Source organism: Echinops telfairi, unplaced genomic scaffold (genome assembly GCF_000313985.2).
Source record: "Echinops telfairi isolate 266 unplaced genomic scaffold, ASM31398v2 ScPeMD7_7457;HRSCAF=8495, whole genome shotgun sequence".
Taxonomy (NCBI): Eukaryota; Metazoa; Chordata; class Mammalia; order Afrosoricida; family Tenrecidae; genus Echinops; species Echinops telfairi.
In genome coordinates this window covers 12,283,275-12,304,192 of record NW_022111357.1, presented here as the reverse complement: position 1 = coordinate 12,304,192, position 20,918 = coordinate 12,283,275, and the positions used below count along the sequence as shown (strand labels likewise).

The 20,918-nt window shown below is 50.9% G+C and overlaps 1 protein-coding gene across 1 annotated transcript in view; it reads left to right on the top strand.

The window, feature by feature from the left end:
- HDAC1 (histone deacetylase 1) overlaps positions 1–20,918 on the top strand; it is a 33,315-nt gene that overhangs the window by 10,085 nt on the left and 2,312 nt on the right. The window contains exons 3-9 of the mRNA XM_004705008.3: positions 11,716–11,833; positions 15,462–15,536; positions 17,485–17,623; positions 18,083–18,224; positions 19,039–19,131; positions 20,420–20,528; positions 20,614–20,754. Coding sequence (XP_004705065.1) covers positions 11,716–11,833; positions 15,462–15,536; positions 17,485–17,623; positions 18,083–18,224; positions 19,039–19,131; positions 20,420–20,528; positions 20,614–20,754 — 817 coding nt within the window. The remainder of the gene's footprint in view (positions 1–11,715; positions 11,834–15,461; positions 15,537–17,484; positions 17,624–18,082; positions 18,225–19,038; positions 19,132–20,419; positions 20,529–20,613; positions 20,755–20,918) is intronic.

Sequence of the window (20,918 nt, the reverse complement as noted above, 5' to 3'; positions counted from 1 at the left end):
CAACATATGTACAAATGCGCTTGATACAATTGATGTATGGATTGTTATAAGAGCTGTAAGAGCCCCCAATAAAAGGATCTTTAAAAAAAGAATGAATGAGAAGCGAGGGAAACCCAGTGAGTATTTTAGAACACTCACTGGGAAAGCCACGGCAGAGGCTCCTTTGGTGTTTTCAGTCGCCTTAAATGCATGTGAAAGTCAGACATTGAATAAGGAAGACTGCAGAAGGACCGATGCCTCTGATGAGCAATATGAAATATGCTACGGACTGCCAGGAGACAAACACGTCTGTCTTAGTGCAGGTACAGTCAGGAGGCTCCTTGATAGCAAGGATGGAGAGGAGCCGACGCCAGGGGCTTAGGTGGGGAGCAAATATCTTGAGAATGATGAGGGCAACGAATGTACAAATGGGCTTGACACAGTGGATGGATGGATGGATGGATTGTGATAAGAGTTGTATGAGCCCCTAATGATTTGTAGAAAAGCAAGGCTGGAGGACTGCTTGGATGTGGTGTCAGGGACAAGGACATTGTGCTTGGTAAAGAGCAGGTGAGCACAAAAGGAGGCCCTCATCGTGAGGAGGACTCCGGGCCAGGCAGTCTTGTTCGGTTGCCCCTAGGGTCTGTGAAAAGTTTGTGGGAAAATCCTATGATCTTAAAGCTGTGAAACAGGAAAAAAAAAAAATTCTGTGATCTTTTCATTCCATTTTTCCATGGACTCCTTTATGCCAGAGGACACACACTGAGGTGTTTTTCACACAATTCTGCCTTCTCTGGTTCTCCCCCCCCCTCCTGTTCTACCTCCAGACATGTAATGAACCTCTGGATAGACATTCCCATTTCTATCCAGGCACCTTTTCCTGGATGAAATCCTACTCTCTCTCCCATCATTGCCTTGCATGCTAATTTTGTATATTCCTCGGCTGCTTATTCATCACCTTCTGTTCTTTTGGTAAAGTGTTGTTAGTTTTTTTGAGTTGGAATTGCGTAGACCTGAAATAATTTTTCTAAAATATAGGGGAGGTGTAAAGGTTCATAGTTCAGTTAATATTGCCTAGTTAAGGACAAAATCCCCATTGCTTCTCAAGCTTCTGTATTTTTTAACTGGCACCATCTTCCCTCCCCTTCCCCAGGGTTAATCCCTGCCCTGAACCAGTCTGAATCATTAGCTCCTTGCTTTTCTTCATAACTTTACCAGTCTCTAGTCGACCTGTTTGGAATGGCGCTTTTTACGATGCCGCATGGTTTTGAACTTCCTGTCAATGGAGCCATGCGATATTTATTACATGACATTTTTTTTTCTTTCTGGCTTACCATGTTTCTGACAGTCATCCACGTGGCGCCATCGATCATGGTGTGACTATGCTATATGAGAATTGTCTGTTTCATTGTTTGGTGGGCACTTGGTTTGTTTCTAGTGTCTGTGTCACGAGCACTGCTGATGTGAACATTGAGTGGGTCTCATGGTGCACCTGTGCTAACACTTCTCCCCGGAGGATGCACTGGGAGTTCCAACACTGTTGGGTAAGGGGGGATACACACCTTCAATCTTAACAGATAATGCTAAATTGCTTCCCAGCTGCCAGCAACGGAGAAAAATTACAGTTGTTCTTAGTTATTACCGGCACATGACATTGTCAGATTTAAGCTCTAAAATTTTTATTTTTCCACATTAGGAAGGCATGAAATAGTATCTACTATTTTAATTTGTATTTCCCTAGTTACTAATGAGTCTGAGTATCTTTCCATATGTATATTGGCCATTCAGATTTCCCTGTTGAATTTCCTATTCAAATGATTTGCTGATTTGGATACCTTTTTTTAAAATTGGACTTCAGATGCTCAGAATTCGGTTAATTATTATCCTTGGTTTTTTGGTTCCTACTTAGGGAAAAAAAAGGTTTTATTTAGTTTATTCACTTATTTTATTATTAAGTGTGTAAGGGCTCACCTCTCAGTCATGACTTCAGGAGCCAGGTCCACGCAGAGAGAGCAGTGTATTCTCATGAGCTAAAATAATCTGGGGCACGCAGGCCATGGTTAGCACGTAACAAGAAGGGGCTGTGCAGCAGGCGCACATATAACCGGAGGGGATGGGCTAGGAGTGTACACACGATAGGAAGGGGAGGCACTAGGGGCACATGTGACAGGAAGGCACAAATGTAGCATGATGGGCTGGCTGTAGAGTCAAGATGGCAGCCTAACCTTGGTCCTCTCTGAGCTGGCTTGACCTTAGGTGTCTTTGAGCTCTTCTCCAGGGGAACCATCCATGATCCTTATCAGAAGGGAGTGGATCCTACTTAGGGTGGGACAGGTAGTTGGGTCTGATGGCCTTAGATGGCTGACAGCCTTTAGGCAGATAACCCTCAAGCAGTTGACAACTCAAGAGTTTAGTGAGCAACCACTGTTTGCAGACAGCACCTTAAACTTGACATCATTATGGGGGGTCATTGTGGGGAATGACTTTTACTTAGGAGGAGCTGAGTGGGACATATCTCCAACCCACGAACAGAAAGATTTCCTCTAGGGGAGCCTTGGCCTCCCAGGCTCCTTCACGTGGGGATGTTCACAATTTGCCCACATAGGCTGTCTTCCTGGTTGCTTCCCACAAGAAGGGGGAGACGAAATGGAAGTCTGGACACATTCCACCATCGCTTTGTTCTAATGTGGATCCTGGTTGTGCCCCCTGTTCCAATCCAGAGAACGCATCAGGTTTGCTAATTTGATAACCATTGGAAACCAGGTGGCTGTAGGTCTCCCAACATCACATCCTGAATGAGGGTCTTCTGAGCGGGGCCCGGGCACTGCCACTCCGCCCAGGTGAACTTTAGAGCCACGTCACTGAGTGTCACTGGTTGCTGAGCTTTGATCATTTTCTTTGGTCCTTAGGACCTGCAGGAAGCAGAGATACCCTCTCTTTGTGTTTGTTGGATCAGCTCCAGTTTTGTTCAGAGATTCTGTTCCTCATGAAACAATAATCCCCAAACCAGGTACCTCCTCTTCTTTCCTCCCAGTGATTCTCCTCTGGCTGGAGATCCAAACCCTGAGGACTCACTTCCGAAAGCTTCCACAGCCCCACGGGTCACGCAGAAGCCTAATCAAACTGCTGCGGCCGCTCTGCCAGTCACTCAGACGCTTCATCGAATGCTCCATTTAATAATAGCCACTTGTATTCCCACAGTACTAAGCACCTTCTGAATGTATTGAGTATCATTTTCTATTTTAAAAGGTTTATCGTGTGTAACATCTCAGTCTAGCCAGCGCTCTGAAGGACTTCACCAATGAGTACCATGAAGCACCGCAGAAAGCTTGCTTACCGTACATACTGGTGTATAAGCCGAGTTTTGCAGCACATTCTTAATGCCATTTTGTGGTAAAATTAGGTGCCTCAGCTGATATTCGGGCCCGCTTATACTCGAGTATATACGCTATATCCAAAGCCACTGCTCTGGAGTCAGTTCTGACTCATAGGGCCTACAGAGGGTGGGGTAAAACTGCTCCATTGCAGGTCCAAGGCTGTAAATCTTTAAGGAAGTAGGTCGCTGCTTCTTTGTCCCCTGGAGCAGCTGGGGACAGCACAGCTGAGGCAGCAGCTTCAAAAGCTAGGCATGAGACTGCGGTGGGCATCCGGTCCATGTAGCTCTCCAGCAGGAGACCTGCTGGGGGAGTGGGGCACCTCTGGGCTTTGAGCCACTGACCTTGTGGTTAGGAGCCTAACACTTAACCCACCAGACTACCTGGACTGCTTGGAAGAGATGAAAGAAAACTTCAGTGGAAAGATGCCCTATGTTTACAGGCGCTAAGATGTCAACACTCTTGAAAACCATCTATAGAGTCAGCACAGTCCTGATCAAAATGCCGAGCCTTCTTTCTAGAAAGAGGAGCAGCCAGCTTTGTGTATGAAATGGCAACAGGCCCTAACAGATCTTGTGAAAAGAGAAGGACCAAGTAGGGCTCCTACTTCCTGGTCTTAGAAAATCCCGTGTAGCTGCAGTAATGAAAGGACTCTGGCAATGGTGGAGACGTTCTGGGCTGTTGAGTAGGTTAGGTGCCCCCTCTGCCCTGGTAGAAAAGAAATGAGAGGCCAGAAATAAGCACAGACATCTCTAGCCACCTGATGGTTCTGTAAGTTTTCTTTACTTTGTTGTTGTTGAGAATATACATAGCAAAACATAGACCAATTCCGAGTCTAATGGTTCTTAGGGTACATAAGCCCATTCGATGGGAAAAGATGAGTCTCTTTGTGGTAAGTGGGTAACTTAATGTGGTTCTCTTAGCCTCCAGAAAACCAAACTCACTGCCACGGAGCAAACTCCAACTCACACTATCGTGACCACCACACCCACAGGGCACCTTATCTGAGCCCATCCCCCATGTGGTAAGTGTGCTGTAAATCCCAGGCCTGACAAATGGCTCCAGCAACGGGCTCAGGCATGGGCACAATGGTGAGGATGGCGCAAGACTAGGTGGTGTTTCATTGTTTCGCACATAGGGACACTGTGGTGACTTGATTGTACTTGACGCCAACAGCCATCTGGTTTCAGGGGCACGTCTACTCCGCCCATAGGGTCGCTATGGGTCCGTGAGTTATTTCATGCCGGTGGTTCTGGGCCCAGTTTGGAGTGAATTTTCTGGTGTGTTAAGAGGCAAGATTAGGAGATATTGCATCTTGAGTCATCCCCTTCTACTGCCTTGTTGAATTCATACCCTCACTTTAGGTCACGTCTTTTTATTTTTACAAAGGAGTCCTGGGACCATTGCTATTTTTCTACTTCTTGAGCTGCCAACTGCAAGGTCAGCATTTCAAAACCACCAGTTGCTGCTTGGAAGAAAGATGAGGCTTCCTACTCCGGGAAAGATTTTACGGTCTTGGAAACAGAGCAGTTCTACTCTGCCTTGTAGGGTCACAATGACCTTGGATTGACCCCATGGCAGTGAGCTTGGGCTGTACACACACACACACACACACACACACACACACACACACACCTTCATTTGACAAGAGATGAAAGGAGAGAAGGAATAGAAGAAGAGGGGACCTGACCAAGGGAGAGGTCCCTGCTATGGGAGCTTCCTAGTCCCAGGAGACAGAATTGTGACACCAGAGATGGCAGGGGAGGGTAAGAAGCAGTGCAGAGAAACAGCACAGCTGAGGCAGCAGCTTCAAGAGCTAGGCATGAGACTGCGGTGGGCATCCCTGTCCAGGTAGCTCTCCAGCAGGAGACTTTGCTGTGGGAGTGGGGTACCTCTGGGCACTTAGCAGCAGAGCTAAAGAGTTTTCTAACACTTAACTGAGTGGGGAAGTGGCCAGACTGAGGGGCCAAGGACCAGAGGGCCTGGCTACAGGCCAGCTCAGAAGAGGGTGCCTTGCTCAAAGATCTGTGTCTTGGGTGTTCCTGGAGGACAAGCTCTTACTTCTTTAGTAAGTCCCATGTTGCAGCAAATGATCAGACCCAGCAGAGAGGGAGGTAGTGTGTTGCAAGACGGGCAGTTGGGGTCAGGATTGGTAAAGAAGTTGGGAGTGTGGAGGTATGTCTGACCTGCTTCATAGGACTCAACCTTGGATGATTGATGCTGGTGATAAAGGTCCTTCCCCCTTGGGAAGTTAGAGGAAGTCAGACAGCGATGCCTCTGCCATGCCATTAAAAAAAATCATTTTACTGGGGGCTCTTAAAGCTCCTATAACATTCCATATGTCAATTGTATCGAGCATATTTGTACTATGTTGCCATCATCATTTCCAAAACATTTTTCACTTGAGCCCTTGCTTATAAGTGCCTTCTTTTCCCCCACGCTCGCATATCCTTGATCAATTATATATTATTTCATATCTTACCTTGTCCATTGTCTCCCTTTCCCCATATTGCTTGTTATTCGCCCCCTTGGGAGATGCTATATAGCCAATCTTGTGATGGGTTCCCCTTTTTTCATCCTTCCCCCTCCCCTCATGATGTCACTACTCCCATTACTGTTCCTGAGGGGGTTGTCTGTCCTGAATTCCCTGTGTCCAGAGCTCTATCTGTAGCGATGTGTGTTCTCCGATGTAGCCAGATTTGTGTTGGAACTGGGTCATGGTGGTGGCGGGGTAGGGGCGGTGGAGGAAGCATTCAGGAACTAGAGGAATGATGTGTGATTCGTCGGTGCTGTACTTATTGCACCTTGGTTGAATCATCCCTTGTACCTCTTCTGTGGGGGGCTATCCAATTATCTACAGAGGGGCTTTGGCTCCACTCTAACCCCAGCCATGCCATTTTTGAGGGTCTTTGTCATCTGCTGCCCCTCTACGAAACATGTTCTTTTCCCAGGAGTGATCTCTCCTGATAACGTGTGCAGTGTGCACCCTTGTGCTGAGGAGCATTCTGCCTCTTCCGATTACCTCGTGCCTATGAAAGCTGGACGGTGCCTGGGAAAGAAAGAAGAGCTGAGGCCTGTGAGCGACGGTGCTGGTGAGAAGCAGCAGCAGGCCATGGAATGCCGTGCGGGTGGACAGGCTATCCCGGGGCAAGTACGGCCAATATGCTCCTTGGACATGAGGATGGGGAGACTGAGTCTCATGTGCTTTGGATATGTTATCAAGATGGACCAGTGACCAGAGAAGGACAACAGATTTGGAAAAGTAGAGGGTCAGCAAAAAGAGGAAGACCCCCCAGGAGCTGTATTGACACAGTGGCTGCCATGAGGGCTCAAACAGGAGACTGGCACAGGACCAGCCTGGTTGTACTTTGGGTCACTACACGTGGTAACCAACCGCACAGCACCTGATACCAGCAGAGGCAGGTGGTGTGCGTGCTTGTTTCCTGAGAAATAGCCCTTGGGGTCCTTGGGGTGCTTTGGTCTGGAACTTCTGGGCCACACCTGGTGTTGTGCTGTTGAGTGGGAGCTGACTGGACTTGAAAGGACTCACTTAGGTGGCTGATAAATCAGCTCACCACAGGAAGCTGGATGTTAACCAATCAAGCGGGGCTGACCAATAAACACTCAGGACAGGAAGACTCAGAGAGCTTCTTGGTTGGTGAAAGGCGTCTTTGCATCTGAGCGTGTAGCAAGTCTTTGGGGACATGAAGAAGGGTGTCCTTTCCACATGGAGGAAGCACACCTGCCTGTGTGATCATGCGGTGTTGATGGGATCAGGCATCAGGCATCAAAGACCCAGAACAAAAAACCATGTTGTGAATGGGGGGGGTGTGTGCACAGTGGAGACCCAAAGCCCATCTGTGGACAATTGGACATCCCCTTACAGAAGGGTCACAAGGAAGAGATGAACCAGTCAGGGTAGAGTATAGCATCGTTGAAACATACAACTCTAGTTCTTTAATGCTTCCTCCCCACCATCATGACCCCAATTCTACCTTACAAATCTGGCTAGACCAGAGCATGTACACGAGTACTGATAAAACCTGGAAACACAGGGAATCCAGGACAGATAAAACCCTCAGGACTGATGGAAGATTGGGGGAAAAAGAGGGAACTGATCACAATGATCTATATATAACCCCCTCCCAGGGGGACAGACAACAGAAAAATGGGTGAACGGAGACATCGGTCAGTGTAAGACATGCATAAGCAATACTAATTTATAACTTATCCAGGGTTTATGAGGTTGGGAAGCTGGGGGAGGGAGGGGCAAAAATGAGGAGCTGATATCAAGGGCTCAAGTAGAAAGCAAATGTTTTGAGAATGATGATGGCAACATATGTACAAATGTGCTTGACACAATGGATGTATGGATGAAGTGTGATAAGAGTTGTACAAGCCCCCAATAAAATGATTAAAATTTTTTAAAAAGGAAAAATAAAACCAAATCTAAAACAATGAAGTGTAATATTTGTGGAAGAAGGCAGGGCAATGAGATTAGATGAAGGCTTGGTAAAGTGCCTTCAATGCCACGTCCAGGAGTTTAGAATCGTTTCTAAACACTGAATGTTTTGGAGCAGGGCATTGACCCTTAAAGAGACTTGGGACACTAACATGAAAGGTGTGAGGCGGGTGGGGGACCAGGCAGTGTGCGTTCTGTTGTGCAGAGAGCCGCCATGGGTTGGAACCAACTTGATGGTACCTAACTAACATCAACAACAACTAATCATGTGAACAATAGAAGAGGCTGGGTGGGTATAAATGGGTATAAATCAGGAGACCAAAAAGAAACCAGTAATTGATAAGGCAGTAAATATTTATTTATTTAGTGGGTACCATTTAAAATATTTATTTACTATGAGTACCAGCTAAGTGCAGGGTACCAACCTAGTTGCTTTGAATCAGATAGGCAGATTCTTGGCTGTTTGGGAGGGGCTCTGGTGATGTCTAATGAAAGGGGAAGTATGAGGCTCTCAGGGGGAACCCTTCAGAAAGTTACTTAACTGAGACTGTGGGGGGGATTGACCTTTGAACTGCAACCGAGTAGAGTAGAAATTAGCCCAGGTGAGAAGGGTGTGAAGGAAACTGTAGCCTTGTCAGCCAGACAAAGGCCCAAAGGTGGTGAGGATTGCAATGAAACTGTGTGCCAAATTCAGCTCCTCAAACATGCTTTGTTTAACCCACAGATGTTGTTTTGCCTTAAAAAAAAAAAAATCTGTGGTAAATCTACGTAACAAAACATTTGCCACGTCATCTTTCCTTACTGCTCCAGTTCTGTGGCAGCTTATCTTCATCGGGTGGTGGTTCCATTGTTGCCTGTAGCCATTCCTCTATTTTTCCATTACCCAAGAGCATTTTTAAGAGCTTCGTGTTAGTCGCTAGCCTTTGAGAACAGTGAAGTTTGGCCCAAGAAACTTCATTTCTGGCACTTGCAAAATGAAAACGCACCAGCCAACACTGGGCCCAGTCTCGTGAGCAGGCGTCGGTCAGCTCGGGCTGCTGTAGAAAGACTTCTCCACTCACCAGGGTTTGGCTGGCTGCGGCGAGCAGCAGATCAGCTAAACTGCCTAGCCCTTCCAAGTGCCGCCAAGTTGGCCAGAGCATGAAGGATTAAAGGGGTGCTAGAAAGCCACGCAGGGTTCCGATTAGTCAGCTTTCCTAAACTAGGACAGAGTTCAGACTTAATCTTGTGGAGAAATGATGGCTGTGAAGCGTTTTTAGAAACATTTTAGGAAGATGATTCTGGTCGTGGGACTGATTACCAGTAGATTCACAGTGGTAAGATCGAGGCTGACTGGCCTCCAGTTAGGGGTCAGGGTCTAGGCTAGGAACGCGGTGGCCTAGAGATGGATGAGGACATGTTTGCCAGCGACATTGGGGTAATCTCCAGAAAAGTGAGTGAGAGGGAGGGGTCAAGGTTTCGGTCTTGAGCAATTGCAGGGTGGTAAAAAAAAATGGTATGGAGGCAGTGCCTGCCTCCTGCCTGCACAGGGGGAAGGAGAATCCAGTTCACCATCAGCCAAAGTCAATCACGTCTCCACCTTCCAACTTTCTCTGCGGATTCTGACGCCAGCCTGCCCGCCCGTGGCACTCTGCTGCTCTCTGCATTCAGGAATTCTCTGCAACGGTCACACAGAATTCACAGACCATACTCATGATAATGGGCTTTATAAGTGAAGTGACTCTTTACAAGGAACCGGATCAGGAATGCTCAGGATACAGTTCTTGGGTCAGGACACCCTCCCTCGGGCATGCGCAGGCCCTCGGTCTCATGGGCTGCTTGGAAAACTGTTTCAAAGCTGTTTTAGCCCGTGGCCTCCCAAGCCCCTTGGCCTTCCCCGACTTGGGCAAGTACAGCTCTGCTGAGAAGTGTTCAGCTCTGGCCCCGCTTCTTAGGCTGGCAAACCTTCTCTTCCAATTACGTGCCTGGAGGCAGCCTACTCTGTCAGGGAGCTTCCTGTCCAAAGCCAAGCCCCTGCTGCCTCCTGCTCTTGGTTCTGCAGCCAACGTGTCTCTTCCACCTCTCCGCACCTGCCTGTGGCACAGCGCTCCTTCCTAAGGATGGTGGGGGTTCAGCACAGTGATCTTGGCGTCCAAGGAGCACTCTCCTTCAAGCTCCTTCTTGATTGTGAGTCTCTTCTGCTCCAGAGCTGGCTCCTCTTAAAGCTAGTTAGATGGTGAAGCCAGCCAGTCCCCTCACTAGAGTACGTATTCCTTATTGTTTGTATGTTGTCATCCCACAAGGGTGTCATGTTACCTCATTTACACCATTGGCGATGTCCAGTCCCCTTGGAGGGCCCCGGAGCCTTCACATCCCCAGGCATTTTGGTTGGAGTGACAAAAACTATAGGCAGAGCAGCCGGGTCGAGTAATTCTAGGTAACAGGGAGAAAGGAGAAACTAGTGGCGGATGCAGTGGATTACAACAGGAAGACACAGGTGACAAACATGAACAATAGTATTATATCAAAATAAATAAATATGTGCCCTGTGCCAGAAAACGACACGGGTGGATGTGGAGGATGGGTTATTCGGAGCAACAGCCACAGAGCGTTTACCTGCTGGCTCCAGGGACACGAGCAGGACCCTGGGGGCTCCTGGCTGGGGCTGGCTGAGAAGCCCGTGGAGTGAATTGTAAGCTGGAGCTCCGAGCAGAGATGGAGATGGTGGGAGAGTTTGGGCAGCTTAGAGAAGGTAGCCGAAGCCAGGCTCCGATGAGATTACCAAGGAGGGAGAGGACACATTAGTACAGTACAAACAAGTTTGTATTTGGATCCAACTCAGGGGTCTCTTACCTGCTTTTGAGACAATATCTCTTTTCCAGTCATATATTCCAATGCAAGTCAAATGGTACCTAGAGCCAGACCCCTGAGTTTCTGTTCCAGCTTCGTGGCTGTGTCCACTTGGGCCTGGCCTCCGCCGCCCCACTGTCCTCCCTGCAAAGTGAGGGCAATAATGCCATGCAAACCGACAACACCCTTGTGAGGATCATCGTGTGAAATTGCACTTAGGATACTTGGCGCCGCGCCTGGCCCAGAGCGAGCGCTCGTTCAACGTGACTGTGTGGAAATGCGTCCTGCAGGATGCTGTGGCCTTGGAGTCAGTTCTGACCTGGGGGGGCAGGGGGGGGACATGGGCAACAGAATGAAATGCTGCCTGGCTATTATCGGAATCACTGCCACAACTGTGGCATGATTTGAGACCAGGGTGATGGCCTTCCAATGTAGGGAGCTCGTCTTGTAGCTCCCTACCCAATCATAGTCTGTTGTCATCCCCCCAGGGTTTTTGTTAGTCAATTCTTGGCAGTAAGTCACTAGGCCTTTTGTGGAGTCTCTCTTAATCAGGTCGTACCACTGAGACCCATCAAGTACCAACGACCCTGTTGGTATTCAAAATACGGGCCCAAATAAGATGTGTGTGGGTACTTAGAGCAAAGGGTCATCTTTTGAAGATGACTTACACTTCAAGGATGGGGTGGTAGTGAGTTAAGTTAAAGGAAAAAGGAGGCAGCGGGGTGTGGGGGTCAGTGTAGGGAGGTGACCAGGATGTTTTTGTGGGAGAGTGTAACTGACCGGAGTGGTTGGTGTGAGGGTGTCCCATCTCTCTCAGTTGTCTTCAGTTACCTCCTTGTTCTCGGCCTGTCGGAGCCGTGATCACATATCTGTATTACACTGTGATACTTTATCAAGTGCTTTACCATTTACAGAGTGAGTACACAATCTCATGCCGTCTCTCAGCCTCCCCGTGAGCTAGCCGTGCCTGTTTATTCCTGCTCAGTAACTGAGGTGATTGAGGTGCACAGCTGAGCAGGAAGGACAAGTTCAGAGTGGACTAACATGCCCCTTCTCCCCTCCGTCCCCTAGCGCCCTCACAAAGCCAACGCGGAGGAGATGACCAAGTACCACAGTGATGACTACATCAAGTTCTTGCGCTCCATCCGCCCAGATAACATGTCGGAGTACAGCAAGCAGATGCAGAGATGTAAGTCCATTGCCCCTCCCTCCTCTCCCAGCCCCCTTGGATCTCGGCCCGCCTTGCCTTCCCCTGGACTGCCTGCCTTTCATGGGTGGCCCAAGTGATGCTTTCTTCTCAAGCCTGATCTCCTCTGTTGCCGGAGGCTGAAGAAGCGAGGCAGGAGTTTTCCCAGTTGGGTTGCCAGCCTTGCCTCCGGTACTGTCATTGTCGTTGGGGAGAAAGCACTGAGCTGGGAGGCACAGAGAGGAGACCGAGAACCCAGCTCTCTTTGACCAAGTCGCCCCCCCCCCAGCTGCAGACCGCCCAGGACAGCTTTGGGATGAAGTCAGCTTTGGGCTGAAGCAGTTCTGCCCTCTGCCTCTGGCACCTGAGCCCTCAGACCAGGCCCCTTCTCAGCGGCCATACCCTGTTTGTAGGAAGAACAGAGATTTTTCTAGCTGTAGGCAAACTTGCGTTCAGGCTTGGGAAGAAACTATCAGCCCTGACTTCTCCCAGGTGCTGCTTCAGAAGTGATCTCTGGCTGAGTGAGACCCTGTACCTGAAGCCCCTGTAGCATGGGGTTTGGATAGAAGTGTGAATGGCAGCTGGTCGGGAGAAAGCAGGCACCTGTAGCTCGTAAGCATTGACACTGGCCACAGATCTGAGTCCCAAGGCAGGAAGTTCTCTCTCGATGCCGTACATTGTGCAGTGGGAACAATGGCAGAAGCACAGAAGCCCCACAACCCCAGCAGCTGTTACACTCTCGGGGAAACGTTTGCTGGACAGACACTGTCTTTTCCCCTCTTTCCATGACGCGGTGCACTCGTCCGCCCCGCCCATTTAGGCCAGGACTCTCCGCAGAGAGCCAGGTTGGAATTGCCACAAGGGAGGGAGCGTCGGTGTCTCGGCGTGAGTCGGCTCCTCGCTCGGCCACTGAGCTGTGTGGTCCTGGGTCAGTCTCCTGGCTTCTCTGATCCTCATCTTCTCTTCTTTCAAGGGAGACCGTAGCACCGACTAGGAGAGTAGGAGGATAAGTCAGATAAACGTACATCAATCAAAGCACCGACCTGCCGTAACTAGGAACATTTGCTGTTAAGGCTGATGATTTTTGTTATTTGCAGTCAAAGTATGAGACCCTCAAGAACATATGCTTTTGGCTCATGGTTGGCTCTGATTTCCCTGAAATCAACATTCTAAAGTGTGCAAAGAAAATGGGTCTGAAATTGTTGTTAGTACAAAGATGAGGCATCCCAGGGCTTCAGGGCAGTGCACAGACTTGATCTAAGGCAGGGCCGGCAGCGACTACAGCTGTCACTTCTCACAGTCACTGAACAACTTGCGGGGCTTGCTGGGGTGTCTGCAGAACCCGCAATGAGAACGTAAACGCTCCTTTGACTGCCACCTAACAGGATGCTATACCTGTGACAAAGCTGAGTTAGCTGTCCTAGGTCCTGGCTGGGTCACCTTGAGCAGTGGTAACTGAGCCCAACATTTCATTCATGACAATGACAACATGAACAGTCGCGAGTTTGGAGGGTTAACCCACTGCCCGATACATGGGGCTCGTGGTCCTGGGGCTGGACAGTGGTGCAAAGCGTGGGAAGGTCTCCAGTCCGCTGCTGGGAGAGGTGAGACCTGGGAAGGTGCTGAGATTTTCCCAGGACCGCACAGCAGAGTGGCGGTAGAATGGAAAGTGGACCTCCAGTCTCGTAATCCTGGCCACCATAGTCTGCAAGAACATGACTTTACGGAAGATTTCAGACACACACAAAAAACACACGGTGATGGTGGAGGAATAATTTGGAAACGGATATAATAATGATTGCGTAACCGAGTATAATCAATGGCACTAAAAATACATGTAGAAGTTGTTGGATTGGAGAATATTTTGTTGTGTGTATTTTCCCCACAGATTAAGTAAAATAATTATTATTATCCTAATGATGAGTACAAGGAAGAGCATTGCTAACATTGACTATGATCATGATTGACTGACTGTTGGTTTGTGTGGTAGGTAGAAGAAATGCCAATACAACTTAAAAAGAAAAAAGAGGTACATGATGAACACCCATGAACGCACTAGGCATCTTAAAAGCATGACCAATATCGTGCAGCCCTCCACCCCCACCCCCAACTGCTCCTTGATCACCTACCCTTTTCCTATGGTGCCCTGCCATTCCCACCACCACCTCCGAGGGGAGCCCTGTCCTGGAGTCTGGGTGTGGTCCCTTGTGTGTTTCTGCACCTGCCCCAACTCTCCTCTCGTGTTGCTCCCCTTCACTGGAAGTGCCCCCCAACCCCCCAAAAAAAGAGAGAAAAGTAGTTTTAGGGCTAGTGGGAGATCCCACAGAAAGGCCCTCCTGGCCTCACAGGGTAGCCCAAGTCGGGCTGGGTCCTTAGGAGCCCTGGTAGCATAGTGAGTTACAAGTTGGGCTGCTAAGTGCAGCGTCAGCAGTTCGAAGCCACCAGACACTGCTCAGTGGAAGATGAGGTTTTCTTCTCCCATCCAGAGTTAACAGTCTCAGGAAATCCACCAGGGCAGTTCTAGCCTGCCCCCCAGGGGCTCCACACCCCAGATGGTAACGCCGTCAAAGCTCTGGAACCCTGGACGGCCAGACTCGACCCACAGAATGAGGGAATCATTGAGAAGGAGGGATCCGTTGCCAGAAGATGATAGGCCTGCCCCACGGACCAAAGTTCTTATTGACACAGCCTCCCAATGTTTACCTCAGGGTCAGGGAGAGTCACCCACTTCCTCCGAGCACCTGCCTTGGCAGGGCACTAGGTCAGGGCACCCTCCTGTGGAGGGGTTGGCAGGAGTCAGTAGCGCTTTGTGGTTAATGCGGGCCTTGGGCCTCAGCTGTCTCTCAAGAAGTTACTGTCAGTTTCCAGGCTGTGCAGCCCTGCCCGTTCGCACCAGAGTGCCCCTCCTTGCCCTGGCTTGGGGAGTCTCCGTTGACAACGGCAGGGTGTGGTGGGAAGAGTGGGACAGGCGAGTAAGGGTCAAGTTGGCAGCCTGCGTCTGACTTCACCGGTGTCTCACTGATGGCATACTGGTGGTTGCCTTTTTTGTGACGCTGGGGGCCCTAAGTTCCCCTCTAGGCTGCCACACGGCAGCCTCCATGTGTGCTTCCACCCCCTCCCTTCTTTGTCATTTCATTTGCATGATTGTTTGCATGTGTTTCTTCCTGAGACCCCAGTTGTCACTTGTGTATGTTGTAGAAGGAGCAGACTAGCACTGCTAGGGGTCCCCTGCTAGCCCCGCTGCCTCATTTACAAAATGGGTCCGAATCCTACTTGAGAAGGTGAGCTCCGGTATCAAAAGCATTCACCCTGTGCATGGTCCGTGGAAGTGTTTGGTGAGAGATCCTTGTGATCGCCTTCACTTCCTTGTTGGCCAGACGGGACGAAGCAGCTCAGTTATTCTCGTTCAAGGAAGGAGCTCACAATTTCCCAGCCCTAGCCAAACGCTTCCCACGTAAGATTTCTGTTCATCTTCACAGCGGTTGGGTGAGGTTGACATCGTTATTGCTCAAAGAAGTTACATGGCTTGGCCTAGTCGCACTGCCAGAGCCCAAGTCCCATCAGCTCTTAGTGAGCTCCATGACAGCCGAGGGAAAGTGCGCACACTAACCTTTCCCCTCTCTCTTTCAAGTCAACGTCGGTGAGGACTGCCCGGTGTTTGATGGGCTGTTTGAGTTCTGTCAGCTGTCCACTGGCGGCTCTGTGGGTAAGGAATGTCCATCCCTCTCCCTGCTCCTCTGGGGCAGACCTGACCTGTGAGCGTGCGGAGCAACCCCATAGGCTCACCTGAGGTTTCGAAGATGCTTTTCTGGTTTGGTCCCCCCAGGTTTCAGCTCCTTGTAGCCCTGAGGTGTCCTTGTCTGTCCGCCCAAGAGCTTTCCTTTTCTTTTTCTTTTTAATCGTTTTACTGGGGGCTCAGACAACTCTTATCACAATCCATACATGCATCAATTGTGTACAGCGCATTTGTCCATTCGTTTCCTTCATCATTCTCAAAACATTTCCTCTCCACTTAGGCCCTGGCATCAGCTCCTCATTTTTCCCCTCCCTCCCCGCTCCCCCCTCCCTCATGAGCCCTTGATAATTTATAAATTATTGTTTTGTCATATCTTACACTGTCCAACGTCTCCCTTCGCCCACTTTTCTATTGTCCCCAAGAGCTTTTCTATGATGAGAGATTCCCTGAAGCCCTGCTGGTGGAGTTGGGATGCTGGACAGGAAAGCAATTTGTGAGCGGCCGAGTGGTCCACCAATGGGAAGTGTCATCTTTTCTCTCTTAGGAAAGAGCATAGTAAGCGCCTTCACACATCAAAGGCACTCCCCACACATCTCTACGTGAGTACTGCAGTTAGTACTCCCAGGTGTCCTTCTGACCTCTAAGCCTTTCTTAGCACGTGTTTACCTGGACCGCTCTTGGTGACCCCCTCCCCTCCTGGTACAATTGTGGAAAACAAAGGCACACAAGGCGCCATTTCAGTGTCAACTGCCTGTGGGTCACCACTGTGGACCACCCTGGTGGTTTTGTTCCTACGTTTTTAACTCAGCAAATCTTTAAAATTTCTGCCCATCGCATGCTGCTAATGATGTCTGACGGCTGCAGGCACGTTGACGGCATATGCACGGATCTACCCGAGTTGGGACAGTCAGTCACCTGTTGGTGGAGATGGCCCCCCCGGGTGATGCAGATTGTTGGCATTCAACTACTAGACTCAAGGCTGGCGGTTGAAGCCCACTGCTGTGCCGTGGGAAAAGGCCTGGCAGTCTGCTTCCTAAAAAATCACAGCCCAGAAGATCCTACCCTGACCTTCCTTTGGCTTCAGTAGAGCATGCCTGTGGACAGTGGCCCCTGCCATTGTCCTCTGCCACTGTAGCAGGGTCACCCGTAGTGCTGGTCAGAAGCGGGATGGCACCGAGGCCCAAGTCACAATCTTGAAGTCCTAAATTCCATTTTCCTAGACAGTATAGTGGTGATTTGTGTGCAAAGATTGTAAATGTCAACAGAAAAGTGGCAAGTTCATGAAATTCAATGAAATGTTTTTATTAAAAAAAGAAGATCCCGTTGGGCTCAGTTCCACCCCAGCACGAAGCACCTGCCGCCGCGAGTTGGAATTAGCCTGAACAGTCGTCTTTATTGCTAGCTTTGTTGGGTCGTTGGTTTCTTGTTAACAGCCGCAGTGCACCTGCACCCATGGGTGTGCACCTCTCTCCCAGCTCCTCTTGGTCCTGTTTGTGCTGTGCCTTTGGTATCTCTCCCAAATTCGCTAGCCATGAACCTCAGTCAGAGATACATTTACACACGTGATACAGGGCGCGCGCGCGCGCGCGCACACACACGCACACACACACTCCCTCTCTGTCTGAAGCCAGAGTTCCACAGATGACTAGTTGCCACTCCTGTGTTACTCTGATTTTCTGTCTCACCTCCTTCATTAAAGGTGAAATGCCATTCACCTCCCACTAAGTCAGTGTGAGGGCCTACTAAGGGATTACCCTCCTGGCTTCGGAAGGCAGTCTTTTAAGAGCGCTCAGTGTTGAATGTCGTCCCTGTTGGAGTGAGGTGGGGGAGGGGGGGGCTGGCTTGTGAAGCATCTTCGGTGGGAGGAGGTGGAGAGCGGCTTAGTGACAGGCGCATGCCCTCTCATCCCACCCCCTAGCAAGTGCTGTGAAGCTGAATAAGCAGCAGACGGACATCGCTGTGAACTGGGCCGGGGGCCTGCACCATGCCAAGAAGTCCGAGGCGTCCGGCTTCTGTTACGTCAATGACATCGTCTTGGCCATCCTGGAGCTCCTAAAGTATGCCTACCCGGCCTTGTCTCTTGGAGGATCACCTTAGGCCAGGTCCCCACGTCCCTCTCCCCCCACGGGCTGGCCTCCCTAGTTGGCTTTCCCCAGTGCTGTGCTGGCTAGTGTGTTTGGTGAGTCACCCTCTGGCCACCCTCTCCTTGACGGGGTCTTGGCTTGATCTGAGCCCACGGCAAGATCAGGGGCAGGTGCTGCTCAGATCCTGCCTCCAGAGTGTCCCCGGTGGCTGGAGTTGACCCTGGCTGTAGAGTAGGAAGATCGGACTTGGTCAGCTTGGTCAGGCCTCTGGAGACACCGGCTGCGCTTCTACCTTCCTCCAGCCAGTTTCCACGTCTCTGGTGCTTAGAGATACCTGAGGGAGGCAGCCAGCCCGGTAAGCTGGGACCTGGCGCCCTTGGCGCGTCCCATCCCCCAGGAGCCCCCAGGCCCCTAACCCTCTTCTGACCCTAGGTATCACCAGAGGGTGCTCTACATTGACATCGACATTCACCATGGAGACGGCGTGGAAGAGGCCTTCTACACCACAGACCGGGTCATGACCGTGTCCTTCCACAAGTATGGGGAGTACTTCCCAGGGACCGGGGACTTGCGGGTAAGAAGTCCCAACAGCAGCCAGCCAGCTCGCTCACCCTCCGCCCCACCGCCAGCTCGAGTACTCTAAACCCACTTCCTGTCTCTTGGTTCCACACACTGTACCCCAACCCGGGGCACCTGTGACTGGCTCTGGGGTCTTTCCCGCCTGTGCTGGGGGAAGGCAGTGGTGGGCCGTAAGTGTGAAGGTCGGCCGCCGCCACTGCTGGGTGGTACGCTCAGCTGTCCCCCAAGGCTGGAGTTTGGGGCTGGGAGAGCAGGTTCTCTTCCTGGAGCTAGGAATCATCCAGGGTCACTGTCCCCGGGAAACCAAGGGTGGGTCCCAGAAAAGTGCACCACAGTTGGCGTGCGACCTTGCGGTTAACAGACCATCCATGGCCCTCAGCACAGAGAGCTTTGGCAGCGAATTCGTTGATTGTTCCGCCAGAGCGGCCGTTTGCCAGAGCTCGGTAAAGGCACCAGCCCAGCGGTGGGCGCGGAGAGCACTACAGTAACTGAGCGCTTGGGGTGTCGGGGGCGCTCTTGTTCCTGCTCCCCTTGCCGGGCCCCTTCCCCTGGGGGGTAAAGGAGTGGTGAAGAGGAAAGGATGGCTGGGAGTTGGGGCTATTTCTGTCACCCAGCCAGATGGCGCTACCCTGGTGCATCGGCAGACCCCTAGGGCTGTGGGGCAGTGTATTCAGCCAGGGAGGGAGCCCTGCTACATCCCCAGCTCATCCAGGGGCCCGGCTGGCGTCCCTCTGCTGGTCTCCCAGTCACCACCCTTCAACGCCCCCCACTGCACCCTCCATTGTACTTCAGTGTCCCTCTTGATGTAGGATATTGGCGCTGGCAAAGGCAAGTATTATGCTGTCAACTACCCGCTCCGAGATGGGATTGACGACGAGTCCTATGAAGCCATTTTCAGGCCAGTAAGTGACTTCCTTGGCCATCCCTTGGGCTGCAAACAGGGCTGTCCTTGGGGCAGGTGGGGGTGGGTTGGGGAGTAGGTAGCAAAGCACCTCGGCCTCCCACGAGGTTTCTGCTGTACAGAGGCTGGTCAGAAATGTGTGCGTTTCAGGCTGGGCTGCATGCCGTGGTCAGTCAGGGGAACTGATGCCTCCCGCAGGATGGCACTCTGCTGGACATGATCCTGTCTGAGGAGTCTTTGCCCACGGAGACCCCACAGTTTGGGGGCGTGGGGCAGTGCGTGGTCCGTAACTACTGCCGGGATGGGGAGAGGGTGCTTAGCAGTGGTTTCACAGAGGGACTGACACTGATCAGAGGGAACAAACCGCTTAGAGCAGTGGTTCTCAACCCTTTAATTCCGCGACCCTTTCATACAGTTCCTCGTGGTGGTAACCCCCAACCATAACATTGTTTTCATTGCTACTTCATCACTGTCATTTTGCTGCTGTTATGGGCAACCCCTGTGAAAGGGTCGTTCAACCTCCAAAGGGGTCACAACCCACAGGTTGAGAACTGCTGAGGTCCTCAAACTTTTTTAACGGGGCCAATTCACTGTTTCTCAGACCCATTGGAGGGCCGGACTATAGTTTCTAAAAAAAAACTATGAACAAATTCCTATGCACACTGCACATATCTTATTTTGAAGTAAAAAAAAAAACGGGGCAAAAACACCCGGCGGGCCGGATAAATGTCCTCGGTGGGCCACATGTGGCCCTCGGGCCGTAGTTTGAGGACGCCTGCCTTAGACTGTCAGCCTGGTCAGATCAAGCAACCGCCAAGTTCCTACTCTGTGTCTAGCAGTAAGAATGACAGAGAAGCCCAAGTTTAGGATTTTTTTTTTCTCCTCAGTAAAGTTAGCATGGAGTCATGAGACTTAAGATGTCTAAAATGAAGCCCTCCTTCACACTGAGAGGCACAATCTGTAGGACGGATGAGAACAACAGACACAGCTAAGGGTGTGGAAGGCGTCCTAGAGGAAGTGGTAGTTAGACATGGCTGATGCACGAAGGGGACACAGGCCATTCTAGGTGCAGAGTTTAGGGGTACTGGGATGCTGTTTTCAAAATGGGAACCAAAGCCAGTGGGTTACCGAGAGCGGGCCAGCTCATGTCCCCTCCGCCCGAGTCATAGAGCACTAAGTGGGACAGGACAGTCAGGATATGAGAGGAAAGGGCTGCAGTGGTACCCCCCCCACCCCCCACCCCCTGGGCAGCACGCTCCTAATGTGGTGACCAGAGCCTGTCCTTCCAGGTCATCTCCAAGGTCATGGAGATGTTCCAGCCGAGCGCGGTCGTCCTCCAGTGTGGCTCTGACTCCTTGTCTGGGGATAGGCTAGGTTGTTTCAACCTGACCATCAAAGGTGAGACCAGGTGGTGGCAGGGATGGGTGGGTGGGGTCCTCCCGGGGTTCTCCTTTAATGCAGTGCGCCCTTTCTCCCACCAAAGGGCACGCCAAGTGTGTAGAATTTGTGAGGAATTTCAACCTGCCGATGCTGATGCTGGGAGGAGGTGGTTACACCATTCGCAATGTCGCACGGTGCTGGACATATGAGACAGCTGTGGCCTTGAGCACAGAGATCCCCAATGGTAATAGCGCTGCCCCTCAGGCTGCACGGGCCTGGCCCTGCCCTGCCGGTCACATGTCCTCGGCTCCTTTGACATGAAACCATCTATTGGGCTGCTAGCTGCTGCTCCTCGGGAGCATAGATGTACAGCGCCGCCAGGAGGGGCAAGGGACAGTGGGATTTGTA